Below are 24448 nucleotides of genomic sequence, written 5' to 3' on the forward strand. Positions count from 1 at the left end.
AATTTTGAGTATACATCTCACAATCACTTCATACAAACTCGCAATTCTGACTTTTTTTTTAGAATTGTGAGATATAAACTTGCAGTTTTGAGAAATTAAGTCAGAAAGGCAAGATATAAACTGCCAATTCTTTTTGTTCTCATAATTGCATGATATGAAGTCAGAATTGTGAGATATGACTTGCAATTCTGAGAACATGTCCTTTTTTTCCCTCCTTAGAACTAGACTTTATAACTCTCAATTCCGACTGGATCTCGCGATTGTGAGAGAAAAAAATGTGAGTTTATATGAGGTAATTCTGAGATGTAAAGTCAGAATTGTGAGATAAAAAGTCGCAATTACCTTTTTATTTTTTATTCAGCGGAAACAGGCTTCCATAAATAATACTTTTTTTTTTTTAAATATACATATATTTTCATTTATTTTGGTGAAATGTTAAGGTAAATTGTTGTTGACCTGACTATTTGTTCATAATTGTATCAAAACTGCATAATGGTAATCACAGATTTCAACAATTATTAGTCATATATATATATATATATATATATATATATATATATATATATATATATATATAATATGTGTCAGTCTCTTGGTCATCCACTCCTAACAGCTCCGCACTGGGATAAGAGATGAATAATTAACCATGGGCTGCTGAATTATAGAAAAATAACACAAACTGAGGTAGCAAAGAGGAGCACTTTCACCACTTATACCAGCATTTTCACCATTCAAAACATTTGTCAGTCCTTAAAACCATCTCGTTTCTTATGCATCTCATCACAAGCCTCCGTTGCTCATTCCAAAACATTATATACAGTTGGGCAAAAAAGTATTTAGTCAGCCACCAATTGTGCAAGTTCTCCCACTTAAAAAGATGAGAGGCCTGTAATTTTCATCATAGGTACACTTCAACTATGAGAGACAGAATGGGGGGAAAGAATCCAGGAAATCACATTGTAGGATTTTTAATGAATTAATTGGTCAATTCCTCGGTAAAATAAGTATTTGGTCAATAACAAAAGTTGATCTCAATACTTTGTTATATACCCTTTGTTGGCAATGACAGAGGTCAAACGTTTTCTGTAAGTCTTAAGGTTTTCACACACTGTTGCTGGTATTTTGGCCCATTCCTCCATGCAGATCTCCTCTAGAGCAGTGATGTTTTGGGGCTGTCGCTGGGCAACACGGGCTTTCAACTCCCTCCAAAGATGTTCTATGGGGTTGAGATCTGGAGACTGGCTAGGCCACTCCAGGACCTTGAAATGCTTCTTAAGAAGCCACTCCTTCGTTGCCCGGGCGGTGTGTTTGGGATCATTGTCATGCTGAAAGACCCAGCCACGTTTCATCGAATTTACCAATTAATTCATTAAAAATCCTACAATGTGATTTCCTGGATTCTTTCCCCCCATTCTGTGTCTCATAGTTGAAGTGTACCTATGATGAAAATTACAGGCCTCTCATCTTTTTAAGTGGGAGAACTTGCACAATTGGTGGCTGACTAAATACTTTTTTGCCCAACTGTATGCCATTATCAGAGAGAGAGGTTTGTGTGTTTGAAAAAGTAGTTTTCATTTTTAGCCATATTGGTTTGCTTTCTCGTTGTCTGTGGGGGTTTTGGTTGTTTTGCTGTTGTCAGCTGTAAGGAAGTATTAAAATGCTGTGGAACAGTACTGAGGTTGATAGACCTGGAACTGCACACATGCCAGCGCTGATGGACGAGTTGTAAGAAAGGTTTTACTGGCTTCAGAGAATCACTGAGATCCAGCGCTGACTCGTCCGACACTGCTGTGTGAGTAAAGCATGATGAAGGTGAAGCTCACCTGAGTAGGTGCTGGAGAACCGAGACACTTCTGCTGTCCACCAGAGGAGAGACGTCACAGCTGGAGTGTGTCTCACTCGCATGCCTTCTCAGCAAACTGTGAACGCAAACATGAACATCAGCACTCACAAGCAGATCTTCCACAGCCTGACACGCTCTCATTCTGACGGCTAATGCAGACACACGCTTCTACAAATCTGATGAAGAGACACACTCATCCCAATCTTGGATGGCCTGAGGGTAAATTTGTAGCATATTTTTATTTTTGCATGAACTATTCCTATAAGTGAAGCAGATGAAACACAAAGATGCAGTTATGAGACCGATATTGTTAAATATGTATCACAAAGCGGTGGATTATAAATGTGTTTGAACATCATACAACGAGCCAGCAGTTTAACACTGTTCATGTGTGTGTGGGTGTACCTGCAGAGCCGGGCATGTGTGTACTGCAGAAACACACCCGTGTCCCCGTGAGCCTGCAGGACTTTGTCCCAATCAAACTTATAGTCAGACATCAGCGGCCCTTTGAAGTCCTGACAAACATTTGATAAACATCAGCACGCTATAAAACACACACACACACACACACAGTCTGAATGTCACCAATATCAATAGGAAATCAGGCATGATTGTGTTCTCTCTGTGTACCTGTATGATTAAAGCACTGATCCCAACCCTCTCTGCGGTCTGCTCCGGATCCTCCAGCACTTTAGAAGCTACACAACATACAGAAAGAGCCTCAGTTATCCAAAAACTAACCACTAATGCCAGAATGCGGCTGAGTGATCACAGATTTCCATTGGAAAGATTTCACTTTCATGAAGCTCATTACATAAATTCATTAAATTTATTATATTGTTTTTACGGTTTTGTCCTTTGTTTGTTATCAGTCATGTTAGTTTACTTAAATTTCTTTATAAATGAATGAATGAAGTTTGATTCTTTGAGTGATTCATTAGAACAAGTGGACGAATCCAAATTAAATGAATTGACTGGTTACGCAAGGTTTGTTTATTTGTTTGTTTTATGCAGCTAGTGAATAATTGTTAAGAAACGTAAAGATGTTTTGTCAATCTCAAACTTTTAGCAATAGAACCTTTTCACATACTCATGAAATGATCATAAATCTTCTTGTTTTTTGTACATTAAAACTTTTCTAACACAATGGGCAAGGAAGGAAATTTGACATCTTTCTCTATTCTGATCAACATAATCAATCTCTAATATGCATTTTCCTCTTTTGTAAAGTCACAGAAACAAGATATTTGCTGCAGTGTCTATTCACAACTATAAAAGTTTACCAACTATGAACTATGGTTGGGGTTAGTTATAGTTGGGGATAGTTATGGTTAGGAATGTTCAGTTATGGTTAGTGATGGTCAGTTATGGTTAGAGATGATGGTTAGGGATGATCAGTTAAGGTTATGGTCAGTTATGGTTATGGTCAGTTCTAGTAAGGGGTGGTAAGTTATGGTCAGTTCCGGTCAGTTATGGTTAGGGATGATCAGTTAAGGTTATGGTCAGTTCTGGTTAGTGATGGTCAGTTCCGGTCAGTTATGGTTAGTAATGGTCAGTTATGGTTAGTGATGATTGGTTCTGGTTAGTGATGGTCAGTTCCAGTCAGTGATGGTCAGTTATGGTTAGGGTGATCAGTCATGGTTATGGTCAGTTCTGGTTAGTGATGATCGGTTATGGTTAGTGATGGTCAGTTCCGGTCAGTTATGGTTAGTGATGATCGGTTCTGGTTAGTGATGATTGGTTCTGGTTAGTGATGGTCAGTTCCAGTCAGTGATGGTCAGTTATGGTTAGGGTGATCAGTAAGTGTTTTCTCTCACTGCTGGACAGCCTCATGTTGTTGAGCATCCTGCTGCGCGCCTCCTCCAGCACGTCCTCCAGGAACACCACCTCCCCGCGGCGCGTGCTCATGCCCTGCACCAGCCCGAACGCCACATGAACACACCTGACACACACACACACACACTTATGCTGTAATTATTAAATGGTTTTCAGTCAAGTGAAATAGAAGATAATGTATTGAAGGACCTGAGGATGTGCTTCACTAGCAGTCTGTGTGTGTAAACCATACATCTGTGTTGTGCTTTACTTTCTCAGATTTGCTTTATCATTTATAATCATTTTCATGTTGTATTGGTAATTGTTTTCCTTGCTCTTGCAGAGCTTGTTATTGTTGTTTGTGGGGTTTAATGGAACATGTGTCCTCACAGATATGAGGGAATGTCTCAATTTTAAGGTTTTATGGGATGTTGATGTGAATCCATTTGCTATAACACCATTTGTTGGATTTGTGCCAGTCAGACTAAGTCTGAGCATCAAAACATACACAACTAAGATTAATCAATAAATTCTGCTCAGTTTTTATAATCATCAGGCAGACAAAAGGCTTTTGATTAATACAGTTTTGTGACCTGGCTTGGATATGGATGAAACAGACTCTTCTGATGGCATCTGGTAAAGACACTGCAATATTTATTTTAATGCAATATATCTGGTGTTAGATTTGATCTACCATTATCAATAACGACCTCTTATGTGTTGGCCGAACACAGATCAACGAAATCAGTACACATTAGTAGAGGAGTTACACATAGAAAAACCAATGGTTCGATCACAGATGCAGGCACTGAGCTTTACTAGGTTAAGGCAATATGAAACTGCATTTTAATCAAGAGGAACAATGTCAGTTTCAAGCATGAATACACTAGTAATGTAGTATCTAAGATCAGTCTACAACCAGCTCGAGGAAGCATTCAACAGAATATATGACAAAATAATATTTTCACTCCAGAGGAACAGTACCACTACCATCTCATAAAATGATCAGGAATTCAGAAACACCATTTCATTTCTCCATGATTTCTACAGACTGTTGTGACACTCCTGTGCCAGAGGAACACAGAGGAGCTTCATTCCCGTGTGTTTTGGATGTGGATTGTGGGATGATGCGTGGTCAACTAATAGCGCCAGATGACTGGCACCAGAGTGTTTCATGTTCTAAAAAAAACAAGGCCAAAGATCCTGCATAGATATCTAATGCACATAATACTGCAAGATGTTTGGTTAGTAGGTGTGTCGATGAGAGAATTACTACTTTTACGGTCATTAAGTTCAAGGTATATTTTGAAAAGGTGTCTCTCTGTCCTGAAGGAGAATGAACCCGCGGTGTATTTGATCAACAGTACTCACATTTATGGCAGAAACGCTACGTCATCTTTGCCATGCTACACTTTGTTTTAAAGCATTAAGGCACAAACCACATTGCATTTGAGGTCTGAATAAACTATTAAATATCAAATTCACCTAGCAAGAAAAGCACTACATTTGTTGTGTTGGTTCTTATGAAGGGTGAACAAGTGTGAAGACCCTTATAACCACTTCCATCAGCAGTACAGTCTTTGTGCTTTGAGTCTCAGCAGCAGCAACATGAGACATTTTCAAATTAAATCAAATGTCACGTCACAAGATATGACAAAATAATACACAGCATTATCCTTTGGTCAAGTTGTGCAATCCTATATATAAATAATTTTACAATAAATACAAATCTAAATATAACAACTTAAATTAAAAATAACTATTGAACTACAAAATAAAAAGCTTACTAAAAAGATATATTTGATCTGTTCACATGCATGTAACCATTAGCCAATATAAACAACTGTGAATATGCGAATGTGTTGAAATATTAACTTGAAATCTCAGGGGGAACCTCAAGATAATATTTTACATATAAGAGGTTCGGCTGACAAATTTTGGCTGCATCATTTGATCTTTTAAGAGTTAATAAACACCCCTCCATTGGATTCAAGTATTACTTATTTATATAATTTTGTCAATTGTTTTTAGTTTGTTCATTGTTCATGTTTCGAGAACTATGTTGACCCGCAACAAATATAAGAACAAATACATACAATGTATGTTTAAGTTTGTTAATAAAAGATAATAGAGTGTGTGTGTGTGCGTTTTTGTGACAAATGAGGACATAAATGTGTATAATGACACAGGTATGACAGGTATTACAAGGTGAAGGTGATTTATGAAGACATTGCCCCATGTCCTCCCTTTTCAAAACGCTTATAAATCATACAGAGTGAGGTTTTTTGGGGGAAAGTAGAAATGCACAGTCTCCTGTGAGGGCTAAGTTTAGGTGTAGGGCAATAGCACATACAGTTTGTTCAGTATAAAAACCATTACACCTATGGGATGAACCCACTTTTCTCAAAAACAAACGTGTGTGAGTGTGTGTGTATACACCTCTCTGCCCACTGGTGTCCCATGGCTCGCAGGATGTGGAAGAGCTGCTGGAAGTGGCCGGTCTGACTCTTATCTGTCTTAAAGAGGGAAGGAGAGCAGAGCTGATGCAGAGAGGCAGAGCTGTGTGGTTTAGCAGTGATTTCTGACAGTTCTTACCACATAAATCATCTCATCAAAGCCGAACCTCTGCTTCCTGTCCAGCGCCGCTGCGACGTCTCTAAACAAACAGAAATTATTTGTGTTATGGCAGGAGACACCTCTCCTCGACTCTGTAAACTCCACACGCACGTGTGTGTGTGTGTGCGTGAGAGTGTGTGTGTGTGTGTGTGTGTGTGTGTGTGTGTGTGTGAGAGAGTGTGTGAGTGAGTGAGCGAGCGAGTGTGTGTGAGTGCGCGAGTGTGTGTGTGTGCGTCTGTGTGAGTGTGTGTGAGCGTGTGAGGTGCGTGTGTGTACGTGTGGGGTGCGTGTGTGTGCGTCTGTGTGAGCGAGCCTGCGAGAGAGAAAGAGAGAGAGAGAGAGAGCTACGCCCAAGCTGTCAGCGGAGGAGCGAGCCGAGCTAACGCTGAACTCCACGACATCCAACACACATATACATATATATATATATATATATATATATATATATACACACATATACACACTTAAATATACCATTTACCAAGCCACATTCTTAGTATAAGTGTAACATGTAATTTAAAATGGATTTGTTGATGTGTTTGAGTTCCTACCATAACATTACTTCCATCATTCATTATTTTCTTTTACTCTATTGTATTTTTGTATCATTCTCTTTTCTCAAAATGGCAAACAAACCATACCGATTATTTTAAAAGTTTGAGATGAAATCACTTAGTTTTTCTACATGAATATTCAAGGTCTAAACTCCTCAGTCTTTGGCCTAAAATGTAGAAATTCTGACTTTATGAAAGAACTTGAAGACATAGATGTCATCATCTTACAGGAGACCTGGTGTAGAGGAGATGTGTTCACTGGCTGTCCCTCGGGATACAGAGAGATAATATTACCATCAGTCAAACTCACATCAGTCACACAGGGGAGAGACTCGGGAGGGATGATCATCTGGATTAAATCTGAACTGGCCATAGAATTAGTTCAAAGAGATCAATACCACCTGTGGCTGAAAATACAAAAAGGATTAATATCAGCATCTCAGCCTGTTTTCCTTTGTGCCATATATATACCCCCCCTCGAGTCTCTGTATTTCCAAGAGGAAACCTTTCAAAACATTGAACAAGAAATCAGCCATTTCCAGGCCCAGGGAAACGTGCTGCTTATGGGTGATTTAAACGCTAGAACCGGAGAACAATTAGATTTCTTAGAATCACACGGTACCAGATTCATCACTGGCAATAACGACTTGTACCCTTCTTACCCCGCCAGAGAAAACTGTGATCAGACAGTGAACGCTCACGGACGGCAGCTGCTGCAGCTCTGTACATCGTCAACGGAAGACTGCGAGGAGACTCGCTCGGCCGATACACCTACAGCTCAGCTCTCGGTAACAGCACTGTAGATTATACCATCACAGATCTCCACCTTTCCTCTTTGAGAGCATTCACAGTCAAACCCCTGAAACCTTTCTCAGACCACAGCCAAATCACACTCTATATAAAGCAATCTGAAACATCCCCCACACCAATTAGGACACCATATCAAATGATCAAAATTATGTCATTCAAATGGACAGAAAACAGCGCCACAAATTACATCAATGCTGTTGAATCTCCAGAAATACAGTCCCTCTTACACTCATTCCAAACACAGGCATACCCTAAAAATCAATTCGGCATCAATCAGGAAGTACAAGATCTAAACAACATATTATACAAAACAGCACAAAAGAGTCATTTGACCATTGTTAAACCAAAGAAAAAATGTTTAGATACTGACAAATGGTTTGATTTGGACTGTAAGACTCTGAGAAAAAACCTCAGAAATCTATCAAATCAGAAACACAGACAACCAGATAATCCTCCGCCTTCATTACTGTGAGGCACTAAAACTATATAAAGCCACACTCCGGCGGAAAAAAAGCACAGTTTTTGCAAAACCAGTTTGAAGAAATTGAAAAATCTATAAATTCACACAAATTTTGGGATAAATGGAAATTATTATACAAACCAAATCAAGAAACTCTGGCCATCCAAGATGGGGAGACGTGGAAAACTCATTTCCAAGAATTATATAGCCCAACCCAAATAATTAATAAACTAGACAATTTAGAAAGATCGATTAAAGCGAATGAAAACCCCTTAGATTTCCCCATAACAATGAAAGAATTGGAAGATAAACTACGGGTCCTCGAGCCCAAGAAAGCCTGTGGTGTCGACAGCATCCTGAACGAGATGCTGAAACACACAGAGCAAAGCTTCAAACTGGCCATGCTAAAACTCTTCAATGATGTTCTGTGTGTCGGGTTCTTCCCTGAGATCTGGAACAAGGGCCTCATCAGCCCCATTCACAAGAACGCAGATAAACTAGACCCCAACAACTACCGAGGCATCTGTGTGAACAGTAACCTGGGGAAGGTGTTCTGTAGCATCTTAAACACCAGACTGTTACACTTCCTTACGAAGCACAATGCCTTGAGTAAATGCCAAACTGGCTTTCTCCCAAAATGTCGCACATCCGATCACATTTTTACATTACAAACACTAATTGACAAATATGTACATCAAAACAAAGGAAAGATTTTTGCTTGTTTCGTTGATTTCAAGAAAGCATTCGATTCAATCTGGCATGAAGGACTATACCTAAAACTTATCGACAGTGGAATAGGGGGAAAATTCTATGATTTGATCAAATCAATGTACACAGCCAGCCATTGTGCGGTTAAAATTGGGAACCAAAGAACCGAATTCTTCCCCCAGGGGCGTGGAGTGAGACAGGGATGCAGTTTAAGCCCCACCCTCTTCAACATCTACATCAACCAATTGGCCAACACATTAGAACACGCCCCCTTTCAAGGTCTCACTCTACACCACACAGAGATAAAGTGTCTTCTCTACGCAGATGACCTGGTCCTCCTGTCGCCCACTGAAGAGGGGCTTCAGGACAGCCTGAATCTGCTGGAGGATTACTGTCAGACCTGGGCCCTGACGGTCAACCTCCAAAAAACTAGAGTAATGATGTTCCAGAAACGCTCCAGATCTCAGGGACCAACACACACATTCACACTATCACACAGAACCATTGAAACCACAAAAACATACTCTTACCTCGGCCTGAAAATAACTCCAACCGGTAACTTTGCTTTGGCTGTGAATGAACTCAAAGAGAAAGCTCAAAGGGCTTTCTATGCCATAAAAAGATCCATTAAAATCAACATCCCAATCCAAATCTGGCTCAAACTTTTCAGATCTATAATTGAACCAATTGTTTTATATGGCAGTGAAGTGTGGGGTCCTTCTATAAAATTTGACTTCTTAAATTGGGAAAAACACCCGATCGAAACTCTACATTTAGATTTCTGTAAAAGAATACTTAAAGTTCAAAGAAAAACTCCAAACAACGGATGCAGAGCAGAATTAGGCCAATACCCTCTGCTTCTAAACATTCAAAAAAGAGCCCTGAAATTCTGGAAACCCCTAAAAACAAGCGACCCCAACACATACCATTACAAAGCCCTAAAACAGCAAGAGCTGAGCGTAAGTAAGAGTCCCCTCCTTCAGCTGGTGCTGAGACTGACTGAGCTCACACACACAGAGATCAGCCAGCCTCAGGACACACACACACACACTCACACACACAGAGATCAGCCAGCCTCAGGACACACACACACACACTCACACACACAGAGATCAGCCAGCCTCAGGACACACACACACTCACACACACAGAGATCAGCCAGCCTCAGGACACACACACACTCACAGAGATCAGCCAGCCTCAGGACACACACACACACACTCACACACACACACACAGAGATCAGCCAGCCTCAGGACACACACACACTCACACACACAGAGATCAGCCAGCCTCAGGACACACACACACACACACACTCACACACACAGAGATCAGCCAGCCTCAGGACACACACACACTCACACACACAGAGATCAGCCAGCCTCAGGACACACACACACACACACACTCACACACACAGAGATCAGCCAGCCTCAGGACACACACACACTCACACACACAGAGATCAGCCAGCCTCAGGACACACACACACACACACACTCACACACACAGAGATCAGCCAGCCTCAGGACACACACACACTCACACACACAGAGATCAGCCAGCCTCAGGACACACACACTCTCACACACACAGAGATCAGCCAGCCTCAGGACACACACACACTCACACACATTATAAACACAGAAAAACACAAGTACATCACCCATTGGACAAACACCATTAAAAACCAGCACAAACTGGAATGTTATTGGGCCCTAAATGGAGAATCCACTGTTGCGATCTACCTGAGCGCCGTGAGTGATGTGAGACTCAGGAAAACACTGACGATGTACAGACTCAGTGAACACAGTCTGGCCGTAGAGACGGGCCGCAGACAGACCTGGCTCTCTCGTGAGGACAGACTCTGCTCGCACTGCATCCTGGGAGTGACGGAGACGGAGCTGCACTTCCTCACAGAATGCACAAAATATACAGCTATCAGAGACCAAAACTACCCCAAAATTAATCAAATATTCCCCCAATTTAGCACATATAATCCAACCCAAAAACTCGGTTTCATTCTTGGCGAAGAAGCCAAATGTTGTAATATAGCGGCAAGATTTGTAGCATCTTGTCATCTCCTGAGGGACAGCCAGAGAGAAACAAACAGCCAATAAACACACACTCACTCACAGCACAAACACACACACATTACAGCTACACACATCTATATCATCTATACCATGTTCAGTTGTTACATGATGCCTATAGTATAATCTTTTATTTATTATTATAATTCTTTATTTTATTAATATTTTATTAACACTATTACCTTTTTTTTGCTATATCTAGCCATGTGTTTATATAATAATGCCTTTATTTAGTTTCATCATTACTATTATTTTCTCTAAGCTTTACTAAATGTTCAGATATTCTAAATCATTTTCTATGTTGTTTTAATGCTTTGGCAAAACAAAATGTATGTTTTTGTCATGCCAATAAAGCTTTCTGGACTGAATTGAATTGAGAGAGAGAGAGAGAGAGAGAGAAATTATTAATTATTAAATAATTAGTGAAATTATAATGACCCCAGAACAAACCCAAAAATATGAAAAAATATTCATATGGAACATACAATTGGTAAATATCAAAACCCATTAGACTACCCCATTACAGAAAATGAACTGATTGATCAAATCCAGGCCCTAAAAAACAAAGAAGCAAGTGGTCCAGATGGCATCCTCAACGAAATGCTCAAGAACACAGAGCACAAATTAAGATCGGCTCTACTAAAACTGTTCAACTTGGTTCTGAGTGTTGGTCATTTCCCTGAAAGCTGGAACCGAGGACTCATAACGCCCATATTCAAGAGTGGAGACAAATCAGACCCAAACAATTACAGAGGCATCTGTGTGAGCAGTAATCTGGGGAAGCTGTTCTGCAAGATCATCAACACAAGACTTGTACACTTCCTTACAGAGCACAATGTCCTCAGCAAAAGCCAGATTATAGAACAACAGACCACATCTTCACCCTACACACCCTGATCCACAAATACATTAACCAAAACAAAACCAACATATTTGCTTGCTTTGTAGATTTCCAAAAGGCCTTTGATTCAATTTGGCATGAAGGTCTGCTGTCAAAACTTCTAGAATCAGGGATTGGGGGTAAAACATACAATATTATAAAAACAATGTACTCAAACAATCAATGCGCAATTAAAACAACAAATAAACGAACAGAGTTCTTCACTCAAGGGCGGGGTGTGAGGCAGGGCTGTCCACTATCACCGACCCTCTTCAATATCTACATTAATGAACTGGCAAAACTCCTGGAACAATCAGCAGCACCTGGCCTCACACTACATGACTCCAACATTAAGTTCTTGCTGTTTGCAGATGATCTGGTTCTGCTGTCTCCAACAGAAGAGGGTCTACAGCAGAACCTGGACATCCTGCACAAGTTCTGTCAGACCTGGGCCCTGACTATTAATCCTAACAAAACCAAAGTACTAACATTTCAGAAAAGACCCAGACTTCAGGGAAAGAGACACAAATTCACCCTTGGTACGACCAATATTGAACATGCCACAAACTACACATACCTCGGGCTGAAGATAAATGCAACTGGTAAACTAAATTTGGCTGTGAATGAACTGAAAGAGAAAGCAAGAAGGGCCTTTTACGCCATCAAAAAATCTATCCAAATTCAAATACCAATTAGAATCTGGCTCAAAATATTCCAATCAGTCATAGAACCTATTGCATTATATGGCAGTGAAGTGTGGGGTCCTCTCCTAAATCACCAATTTGAGAAATGGGACAAAAATCCTCTTGAAGCCCTGCATGCTGAGTTCTGTAAGAGTATCCTCGGAGTACAGAGGAGCACACCCAACAACGCATGCAGGGCAGAATTAGGCCAATACCCTCTACTAATGCACATTGAGAAACGAGCCATCACATTCTGGAAACACTTAAAAATGAGCGACCCCAACTCTTATCATTTTAAAGCCCTTAAAAACCATGAAGTGAACCCTGAAAAAAGTCCCCTGATTCAGATGGTCCTGAAGCTGCAAACACAGACTAACATGACTAACATCCAGCAGCAGGACACTCAAATAATCAGCCACAACATTTGGCCCAACCAAATTATAAAAGAACAAAAAGAAAATGATCTAACCTATTGGAAAGAAACAACAGAAAAACAAAGTAAACTTGAATGTTATTTGGCCCTAAATAGAGATTACACAACTGCAGAATATCTGAGTACAGTGAAAGACTGTAAACTAAGAAGACAGATGACGAGGTACAGACTGAGCGGTCATACTCTGACTATAGAGACGGGCAGATATCGACAGCACTGGCTGCCCAGAGAGAGCCGCATCTGTCCATACTGTACTCATGGAGAACACTTCCTCACCAGCTGTCCTAACTATCAACACATTAGAGAGGCATTTTATCCACAATTTGAAACACTTTACCCTGACTTCAAAATGTTAAACAAGAAAACACAACTTCAGTATTTATTAGGTGAAAAACAAGATTGTATCTCACTAGCAGCAAGATACATTGATGCCTGTCACAAAAAGAGGGAGGAGTCAACAAATCAGTGATGCGCCCACACACACACACACACACTCACACACACACTCACACTCACACACACACTCACACTTTTAAACTGTTCACAGAATTCTAGAATTGATTTGTTCTATTTTGTTTAATTATATACACATGCATGTATTTTTTTTATATACATACTTGTTCTATATTTAATGTAAACACTATGCTTTGGCAATACATTGTCTATTCAATATGTGCCAATAAAGCACATATTGAATTGAATTGAGAGAGAGACAGAGAGAGAGAGAGAGAGAGACAGAGAGAGAGACGGAGAGAGAGAGAGAGAGAGAGAGAGAGAGAGAGAGACAGAGAGAGAGACGGAGAGAGAGAGAGAGAGAGACGGAGAGAGAGAGAGAGAGAGAGACGGAGAGAGAGAGAGAGAGAGAGAGAGAGAGAGAGAGAGAGAGAGAGAGACAGAGAGAGGGAGAGAGAGAGAGAGAGAGAGTGTGTGTGTCAGAGAGGTGCGTGACACACCTGGTGATGTACAGAGACGTCCCATCACTGCGCACCAGTGTGGCGTAAGATGACATGTCGCCCGCTCCAGACAGATCCACCACACCCGTGCCCTTCCTGCACAACAACCAATCACAGGCAGTTACCACACCAGACATCTGACTGACAGATGTTCACACAGATCAATGTTTGAAGTGACAAGAGGTCCATAATCAATAATCCAGTGAACAAGTGCATCTGCTGTTGTCTCTCGCATCAAAATCCAGCCATATATTAGTTTAGATCTGTTTTGTCTTGTAAACGCTGCTTGATCTGCAGATTTCTCTCCTGATTCAGACCAGAACATTTTTTCACTGGAGGAAGTGTTATTATAACTTATGGACTCATATTTTAGTTAAAAGTGTCTTAATGCTGGGTGTGTTTGAGCTTTTATCTTCTCCAGATGGTAACTGATGGACTGGAGCAGGGGTGACACTGAATAGTCGAAGATTCGATGCTTGGATAGGAGGAGCCTGATTCGATCCCAGTCTCACAGTTGAATATTCACGGGTGTTAATGATCATGCCATTTTGGCTATAAAGGGGTGCTCAATGTCTAATTTCACATAGAACTACCGGTTTTCTCCCAGCAAGTTAATATACAGCCTATTATGGCTCTGCTGTAATTACGAATCTTAAAAGTAAGCAGCTTTTAACTTTCTGTGATCCGTGACTGAAAATTTCAAAACATTTCAGCCGGTTAGATTTTTGGATGTTGTGAACATAGGCACCGAAAAACTCGAGATCTGGCAATATATGCGATGCGTTGTGTTTGCGCTCTGGAGAGAACCAAAAGGTTTATTTTTATCTGTGCTGAGTCCAGTGAAAGGCAAGCTTGCGAATCCTCTCATAACAAAACTTCATGAGATCGCGATGAACTAAGACAAAATACAGCTTTTTAGTGATAAGAAAGGCAGTGCTCTTCGTGTGCTTTCTAGGCTATACAGCCTATAATCAATTCAGAATTCATATAGAAATGTTATTCTTTGGTCACATACACGCTGCAAAGATTTGGGAATGACATTTATGTGGAATTCACACTCGAAAGAGCAATGGACGGGACAAAATATATGTGAAAATGCTGTGTTTGAGCAGTTTTCACAGCGGCTCATATTAATGCGATCGCATGGAGTTTTATGTGGCAATAGGCTATATGTTTCAAAGTCAGAATATTAGCAGGATATTTGTGACCCTGGACCACAAAACCAGTCTAAGTGTCAATTTTTCGAAATTGAGATTTGTAAATCATATGAAAGCTGAATAAATGATATTTCCATCGATGTATGGTTTGTTAGGATAGGACAATATTTGTCTGAGATACAACTATTAGAAAATCTGGAATCTGAGGGAGCAAAAAAATCTAAATATTGAGAAAATCTCCTTTAAAGTTGTTCAAATTAAGTTCTTAGCAATGCATATTACTAATCAAAAATGAAGTTTTGATATATTTACGGTACGAAATTGACAAAATATCTTCATGGAACATGATCTTTACTTAATATCCTAATGATTTTTGTCATAAAAGAGAAATGTATAATTTTGATCCATACAATGTATTGTTGGCTATTGCTACAGATATACCTGTGCTACTGATGACTGCTTTTGTGCTGCAGGGACACATATGTTAATTTCCTCCGTGAAACTCTACATTTTCATGCATTACTTCTTTGAATATTTCTTGCATCTGTTGATTTCATCTGATGTATTTGGTTTTATTAAGTGCAAATCTTCAGTGTTATCAGCTCTGATAAGTAATAAACAACATGATATGTGGCCAGCTAATGTTAACTATCTTTTAATAAAAACATGAAATATTATTTATCCCGTTTGTATCTGCGAGGCGTCCGTTACACATTTTCCCTGTGTCTTAACGTCGGTATTTATGACTGACTGTATTTTACCCCCCGTCCCCAAACATGATTCAACTATCAGTCGACTATCAGCAAGATTCAACTATTCTGATTCAACTCTGTAAATCCCTAATCAGGGACTCCCCTAGACTGGAGTGGTGTGGATTATTGTGATGTTTTTATCAGCTGTTTGGACTCATTCTGACGGCACCCATTCACTGCAGAGCATCCATTGCTGAGACACTGATGCAGAGACACATTTCTACAAACCTGATGAAGAAACAAACTCATCCTAATCTTGGATGAACTGAAGGTGAGCACATCTTCAGCAGATTTTAATTTTTGAGTGAACCATTGGTGTCGTACTCAGTGGTCTTTAAGAGTCCTCTGGTCCTCAGCTCGTCCAGCACACTCTGGGTTTGACTGTGATGAGACGCCTCTCCAGAGTAATGGTCAAAGTGAACTCCTAAACGCTGAGAGAGCACAGACATAGTCCAAAAAAAACAACAAAAAAAACACAAAATATATATACTAATTTTCATTCCTCATTGACAGATATTTGTTCTGTAAACTCTCTTGTAATTGCATTCAGTTTCTTTTGAAGCCTTTTTTGTTTAGTTTTGAACGCAAAACTAGAGCACCCCCAGATATGAACACATAAATCCCTCACGAACGAGAACTGATGTTACCTGATAGATGCGTTTATATTCGTCCACCGTGATCTGGCGAAGCTGCCTCCAGAGCGCCAGGGCCTGATCCTCGCCCCGCTCCAGACGCCTGAAGAACTCTGCACCGGCCGAACGCACGCTCTCATCGCGCTCGGCCTCGCGGTTCACCTGAACATACACCTGCAGAACAACAGATCTGAGCACGTGCAAGCCGGTGCAAACCAAAGAAACACAGACGTCTGTTAAGAGCAGACCTCAAACAGGTGCTCCAGCGGCTGCGTCCTCAGTTTCTCCTGAGAGCCGGAGCGCTCGAAGCCTGCGCCCAGCAGACCTGCAAACACCAGCCACCGACTCAAACCAGCCTCACTGATACACAACATGCCCTTCCACAGGAGATGAGAGAGACAGAGCGACACGCAGCATAATCTAAAAACTACGTCCACCAGGGGGAAACAATCCAACTCTCTCCATTGACTTTGCATTGGGGGAAGCTGCCTCCACGTCATTTCTGACTTGTAACAAAAAACAGAGCAATGTCTAAAAGCTGCTGTGTGACGAGGTGTACAGCAAACAAGCTGAAAAACCCAGAACTATGTTTTTATAAGCTGTCGACCCAAAAAACAAGTGTTTAAGGACACAAGCACAACATGTCTTGCTCTGAGAACTGCACCCACTGGAGGGAAACATAATCAGCGACAGGAACCATTCATTATTATTCACCATGTCAAAGGATTATTTCACCACCTGATGTGAATCTGTCCAGCAGGCACCAGACGTCTATATAACATCAGGTTGACGTCGGACATGACCGTTGCATTTTGGTTGTAAATGAAAATCGGGTTGACATCAGTATTTGACATCAATCTGACATTGATTTAACATTGGATTCTGGTTACACAACCTAAAAACATCAAATATCAACATCAGCTGACGTTGGTATTGGACATTCAAGATTTTTATTTGTCACATACACAATTATACAGAGTATAACCAGCAGTGAAATGTAGGTCAGGTCCGCTCCAAGGACAGTGCAACTATATAGAATACAAATATTAAGAAAAAGAAAAGTAGAAAAAAATAAAAGAGTAAAATAAAAAAAAAATATATATAAATATAAATGTGCAGGTCAGCATGTTGTTGACATAAATAGTAATATAACAAGAATGTGCAAAAGAATGTGCAAAAAAGTTGTACAGGGTATATAAATAGCAGCAATATGAGGTATAAAAAATAATGAATAGCTTACAGATATAGTGATATTTACATGGAGTCAAGTGATGTTATGACACAGAGTTAGAGTTTAGGAGCCTGATGGCCTGGGGGAAGAAGCTCCTCCTAAGTCTCTCAGTTTTTGCCATCAGGCTACGGAAGCGCTTACCAGATGGAAGCAAAGTGAATAGATGGTTACCAGGGTGATTAGAGTCCTTGATGATTTTAACAGCTCTATTTTTGCAGCGTTTGAGGTAGATGTCCTGCAGAGAGGGGAGAGCAGACCCTGAGATGCGCTCAGCTAAGCGCACAACTCTCTGTAGTGCTTTGCAGTCCTGATTGGAGCTGTTTCCATACCACACTGAGATGCACTGAGTCAATACACTTTCTATGGTCCCTGAATAGAAAGTTTTCAGGATTGCTGGTGAGACCCTGAATTTCCTCAGCTGTCGCAGATGGTACAGTCTTTGCCTGGCTTTCTTAACCTGTGTTTGGATGTGTGTAGTCCAAGTCAGGTTCTCGGAGATGTTTACGCCGAGGTACTTGAAGCTACTCACCCTCTCCACAGGGGTCCCACTGATCATAAGAGGAGAGTAGGGCTGCTGCTGTCTCTTCCTAAAGTCCATGATCAGCTCTTTAGTTTTGCTCACATTCAGAGAGAGACAGTTGTCCTGGCACCATGATGTGAGACTCTCTACCTCGTCCAAGTATGCGGTCTCATCGTTGTTGAAAATGAGGCCCAGAACCACAGTATCATCAGCGAATTTGATAATAGATGTGGAGCTGTGAGAGGACACGCAGTCATGCGTGTAGAGAGAGTAGAGCAGGGGACTCAGGACACAGCCCTGTGGGGCTCCTATGTTCAGAGTGATGGAGTTTGAGGTGAACTGGCCAACTTTAACCACTTGAGGTCTGCCGGTGAGGAAGTCTTGAAACCAGTCACAGAGTGAGGAGTTTAGGCCGAGGTCTGTGAGTTTAGAAGCCAGCTCGATGGGGACTATAGCGTTGAAAGCCGAGCTATAGTCAATGAATAGCAGCCTTACATAAATCCCATTGTTGCTGTCCAAGTGGGTGAGGGAAGAGTGGAGGACGTGAGAGATGGCATCCTCCGTAGATCTGTTTGGGCGATAGGCAAACTGAAGAGGGTCCAAAGTATCAGGGATGGAGGAGCAGATGTGGCTCTTTACAAGTCTCTCAAAAACCTTCATGACTATAGATGTGAGGGCAACTGGGCGATAGTCATTCAGGCAAGAGGGTTTATTGTTCTTTGGCACAGGGATAATGACAGATTTTTTGAATGAGGTGGGAACCACGGAGGTAGCAAGGGACTCATTAAAGATAGACGTGAACAAACCAGCGAGCTGATCGGCGCAGGACCTCAGAACACGGCCGGTTATCCCATCAGGTCCGGCTGCTTTCCTGACGTTCACTTTCTTTAGCGCCCTCCGAACCTCATCCTCCGACACGGTGATTACAGGATCATCGCTGCTCTGCCTGCTGCTTCTTGACGCGCTGGTCGGCAGAGATGCGCCGCCGCCGTTGCAATCGAAGCGGCCGAAGAAGGTGTTTAACTCGTCGGCCAGCAGCGGATCTGCTCTCACCTCCGCGGAGGATTCGTTTACGAAGACACAGATGGTCCTCAGTCCCTGCCACATCCGTCGAGAGTCATTGAGCTGGAAATGAGACTCAATTCTCTCTCTGTATCTGTGTTTAGCGGCTCTTACTGCGCGTCGGAGAGCATAGCACGATGCTTTGTACTCGCTCATATTCCCGGTCAGAAGAGCCTCATTGTAAGCGGCAGTGCGTGTGTTAACCGCAGCACAGATTGATCTGTCCATCCACGGTTTCTGATTGGAGAATCCTTATCGTTATTGTTTCTGTAGCTTGCTCGGTTAGCATGTTTAAAAAGCTTAATGCTACATCCGTGAACTCGCTGATGTCAGAAGAACTCGCCCAGAACATGTCCCAGTCAACGTCATCAAGAGCACAGCATAGTCTCTGAGTGGGAGGACTCTCTGCAACAGAGGATCCTGAACGAGCTTTTGTTTATATTCCGGTGTGAGGAAAATGGCGGCATGGTCCGATTTGGCAAAAGCCGGTAGTGAGCAGGCTTTGTAGGCATCCTTGAACTGAGTGTAGCAGTGAGCCAGTGTGTTTGGTCCTCTAGTTGGACAGGATACATGTTGGTGAAAGTTCGGCATGACCTACCTGAGGTTGGCTTTGTTAAAGTCCCCCGCGATGATGAAGGCAGCGTCAGGATGTTTGTTGATGTAGCCGCTGAGCACATCGTGAAGTTTAGACAAAGCCAAGCCGGTGTCTGCCTGTGGTGGAATGTACATAGCAGTAACAATGATCGATGAAAACTGCCGGGGCAGATAAAATGGGCGGCAGATAATGGAAAGATGTTCCAGATGAGGCGAGCAGGAACGCGACAGAATGGAGATATTCCTGGGATCACACCATTTCTTGTTAATCGTGAAACACACTCCTCCACCCCTGGATTTACCGGCCTCTGCTGTTCTGTCCGTCCGAAAAACAGAGAAGTTCTCACTTGGCATTACAGCAGTGTCCGGGACCGAGGACGAAAGCCACATTTCTGACAAACAACGGATGTTACAGTCCCTTATGTCCCGTTGGAAACTAACCTTGGCTCTAAGATCGTCCATCTTATTCTCCAGAGATTGGACATTTGCGAGCAGAATGCTCGGAAGAGGAGGACTGTGAGCCCATCTCGAATCCCAGCATGTTTCCCGCGGTGTTTCTTGATCCGTCGCCTCGGGAGATTATTGTTCATCTCTGCGTTCCGAAGAATCTCCAGAGGTCATGCTGGATTCCTGGATAAAGTGTCCTGGAACAGGTTGGTGTAGCGGTTTCCAATGTCCAAAAGTGTTTCTTTGTTATAGGTGATCAGTGAGACGTGTAAAAAGATAAAGTAAAACTAAGAAAAAAAGTAGATAAAAACACAATCTTAGCGGAGCGACCTGGACGGCGTCCGAACAAAGCGGCGCCATCTTGTCCGGACATCACTTTAACATTGACATTAGATGTTGAATTTACACTGAATTTGTCACCTGACGTCGCAATCAAAATTTAACCAAATATCAACATCTCATGGCATTGTGTGCCAGTTGGGGAGGAGATATGTTGAGAAAATACATTTTATTGGTCTATGTCAGTGCTCATTTTCCTTATCTTCATTTTGTTTGAGAAATGATCCAACTGAATGGCCCAATGTGAAAAACCCAGACATCTACAATTATCTGCGTCCTTAAACACTCGGTTTTTGGGTCGACAGCTTATAAAAACATAGTTCTGGGTTTTTCAGCTTGTTTGCTGTACACCTCGTCACACAGCAGCTTTTAGACATTGCTCTGTTTTTTGTTATAAGTCAGAAATGATAAGGAGGCAGCTTCCCCCAATACAAAGTCAATGGAGAGAGTTTGACTGCCCCCCTCCCCCCTCCCCTCTCGGTGTGGGCATGGCCTAAATGCACTTGGTCTCTGTATTGACTCATCTAGGTTAATAATGATAATAGGTAACTTACCAAACTGCATTCCCCAGTCGCCCAAATAATTGACTCGAATGACCTCTTTCCCCAAGGCCTTCTTTAGGTTGGCAATGAAGTTTCCTACAAAAGAAACCGAGCTGAGAACATGTGTTTGTGAACTACTGTTTTATTAAAATCATCAGAACGCATTGCATTTGACATTTGCAGAACTATTTTAACAGCGTAAAGACCTTACCGATTATAGTGGAGCGCAGGTGTCCGGCGTGAAATTTCTTAGCGATGTTTGGAGAACTAAAGCACAGAGAGTCCAGTGTATAACACCACAGGATACATCAAAACATGCTGTAAGCTAGCTTTACACACGCCAAAACACGGCTTTCCTTCACCGCAAGACTGTTATTTACACCTAGTTTGCACTAAGCACTAATGTACTAAGATGGTGCTATTAAAACACATTTAGCATCTTCTTGTAGCCATAGACTGTTTAATTTACTAAAACTATGTATTCTCTGTAGTCTTTGAGAGAGCTCTTTTGACTTGGCCATACGTATTTATGTGTAACAGTTGTGTGTAAAGAGTTTCCAGAGACTTATTTGTGTTTTAACACAATTTTTTTTACCCTACCATGGAAATAAGTGTCTTGAAAAACAGCAGTGCTGAATAATAATGGCATACCTGTATTACAAAAATACACTCCACAATATCTCATATACTGATATCATCACTTTTAATATGCCACTAAACTGTTATAGATGCTATTCTGGATCTTCAGGAAAGCTTACATTTGTAATGTATAACAGTCTCAGGGGGTTAACAATTTTCATTGCAACTATATGTATATACCGATACTGGGCTTTAAAATTCACTGTCTTACTATATTAAAGGGGTCATCGGATGCCCATTTTCCACAAGCTGATATGATTTTTTAGGGTCTTGATGAAAAGTCTATAAAATACTTTGGTTAAAATTTCTCAATGGTAGTTTAAAACAAAACCCTTTTTACCCGGTCAAAATCAGCTCTGTTCACAGCGAGCCGTTTTAGTCCAAGTTGCTTTAAATGCTAATGAGCTCTGCTGACCCCGCCCCTTTCTTCCGTGGGGTAACGAGCAGTACTGTTTACTTTAGAGGCGGAACTTCCTAACTAGCATGTTATTAGGAAATGAAGGTGATTTGCAAAGATTCATAAAATAACCTTATACTCACTTTCACGAATGATTCACGCGAACATGAACGCATTTAGGTAGATCGGAGGATGCATTCCCTTCAAAAACAAAGCTAATCCACTGTGTCTTCAGCGGCTCAGATGTCAGGAGTAAATGATGACTGCTATATAATATATATTATTACATCCAACAACAGAACACCTCAATCACTTAGATGCTATTCTTGTCTGGATGGATTTTTATCATTATAAGGTGGATGTGTACAAACACTGCCAACACACATTTCAGTTCAAACAACTTGTAAAAGTGAGTTTTGCATCCGATGACCCCTTTAAGTCATGTTAAGCGTTTTAGAAAGTCCTGCAGAAAGTACATGGATCACAAGTGCCCAAAACTTGCAGTTCACATACTGCAGGTTTTTTTCTTTTGAGAGGTGATCTAAATATTGTTAAAACAGATGGAGAGTTGACAGGCCTGTGCTGCAGTTGAGTGGATGTTTGGCGCTCCAGGTCTCTGTGCCGGTCACAGGACTGAGATCTATGAATGAACCCACCTGAACTCCACCAGCGTCCTTCCTCCCTGCAGATGACGCAGAAGCTCACTCTTCACACCAAACCCGTCCGGCTCGGAACGCAGCTGCTCTAGGAGTTTCTGAAGAACACGCAGAGTGTGAGAGACATCCAGACACACTTTAATTAGAAAAAAAATCACAATGAAACGGAAGTAGCAACAGATATTTTCTCTGGTATTGTGAGCAGTGCTGCATTATAAGTAATGCCAGTTATGCAATCAGATTACTTTTTTCAAGTAACTAGTAAAGTAACAAATTACTTTTTAAGTTAGAGTTAAATATCTGAGTTACTTTTCAAATGCGTAACTCCAGTTCCTGTGTTTCTGATGTATTGAGTGACAGCTCTGGTGTTGAGAGAAATCAGGAGTAAGTGCAGAGCGTTGTGTGTGAACATGATCTTACTGTAGTTCTAGACTAAATATCTACATGATCTTACTGTAGTTCTAGACTAAATATCAACATGATCTTACTGTAGATCTAGACTAAATATCAACATGATCTTACTGTAGTTCTAGACTAAATATCTACATGATCTTACTGTAGTTCTAGACTAAATATCTACATGATCTTACTGTAGTTCTAGACTAAATATCAACATGATCTTACTGTAGATCTAGACTAAATATCAACATGATCTTACTGTAGTTCTAGACTAAATATCAACATGATCTTACTGTAGTTCTCGACTAAATATCAACATGATCTTACTGTAGTTCTCGACTAAATATCTACATGATCTTACTGTAGTTCTCCACTAAATATCAACATGATCTTACTGTAGTTCTCGACTAAATATCAACATGATCTTACTGTAGTTCTAGACTAAATATCAACATGATCTTACTGTAGTTCTAGACTAAATATCTACATGATCTTACTGTAGTTCCAGACTAAATATCTACATGATCTTACTGTAGTTCCAGACTAAATATCAACATGATCTTACTGTAGTTCTAGACTAAATATCAACATGATCTTACTGTAGTTCTAGACTAAATATCAACATGATCTTACTGTAGTTCTCGACTAAATATCAACATGATCTTACTGTAGTTCTCGACTAAATATCAACATGATCTTACTGTAGTTCTAGACTAAATATCAACATGATCTTACTGTAGTTCTAGACTAAATATCTACATGATCTTACTGTAGTTCTAGACTAAATATCTACATGATCTTACTGTAGTTCCAGACTAAATATCTACATGATCTTACTGTAGTTCCAGACTAAATATCAACATGAGTTTACTGTAGTTCCAGACTAAATATCAACATGATCTTACTGTAGTTCTAGACTAAATATCATCATGATCTTACTGTAGTTCTAGACTAAACATCAACATGATCTTACTGTAGTTCTAGACTAAACATCAACATGATCACCTGCACATGATCTTACTGTAGTTCTAGACTAAATATCAACATGATCTTACTGTAGTTCTAGACTAAATATCAACATGATCTTACTGTAGTTCTAGACTAAATATCTACATGATCTTACTGTAGTTCTAGACTAAATATCAACATGATCTTACTGTAGTTCTAGACTAAATATCAACATGATCTTACTGTAGTTCTAGACTAAATATCAACATGTATTTACTCATC

The 24448-nt window shown here is 40.8% G+C and overlaps 1 protein-coding gene across 1 annotated transcript in view; it reads right to left on the reverse strand.

Moving 5' to 3' along the window:
* rars2 (arginyl-tRNA synthetase 2, mitochondrial) overlaps positions 1-24448 on the reverse strand; it is a 38285-nt gene that overhangs the window by 4418 nt on the left and 9419 nt on the right. The window contains exons 5-17 of the mRNA XM_079376252.1: positions 22820-22917; positions 21339-21394; positions 21140-21223; positions 16641-16717; positions 16408-16566; positions 16085-16191; positions 13852-13947; positions 6254-6314; positions 6098-6174; positions 3661-3785; positions 2474-2541; positions 2249-2358; positions 1824-1919 (exon numbers count right to left, since the gene is read on the reverse strand). Of these exons, the coding sequence (XP_079232378.1) occupies positions 1824-1919; positions 2249-2358; positions 2474-2541; positions 3661-3785; positions 6098-6174; positions 6254-6314; positions 13852-13947; positions 16085-16191; positions 16408-16566; positions 16641-16717; positions 21140-21223; positions 21339-21394; positions 22820-22917 (1214 nt within the window). The remainder of the gene's footprint in view (positions 1-1823; positions 1920-2248; positions 2359-2473; positions 2542-3660; positions 3786-6097; positions 6175-6253; positions 6315-13851; positions 13948-16084; positions 16192-16407; positions 16567-16640; positions 16718-21139; positions 21224-21338; positions 21395-22819; positions 22918-24448) is intronic.

This window comes from Barbus barbus (assembly GCF_936440315.1).
Source record: "Barbus barbus genome assembly, chromosome: 24".
Lineage (NCBI taxonomy): Eukaryota > Metazoa > Chordata > Actinopteri > Cypriniformes > Cyprinidae > Barbus > Barbus barbus.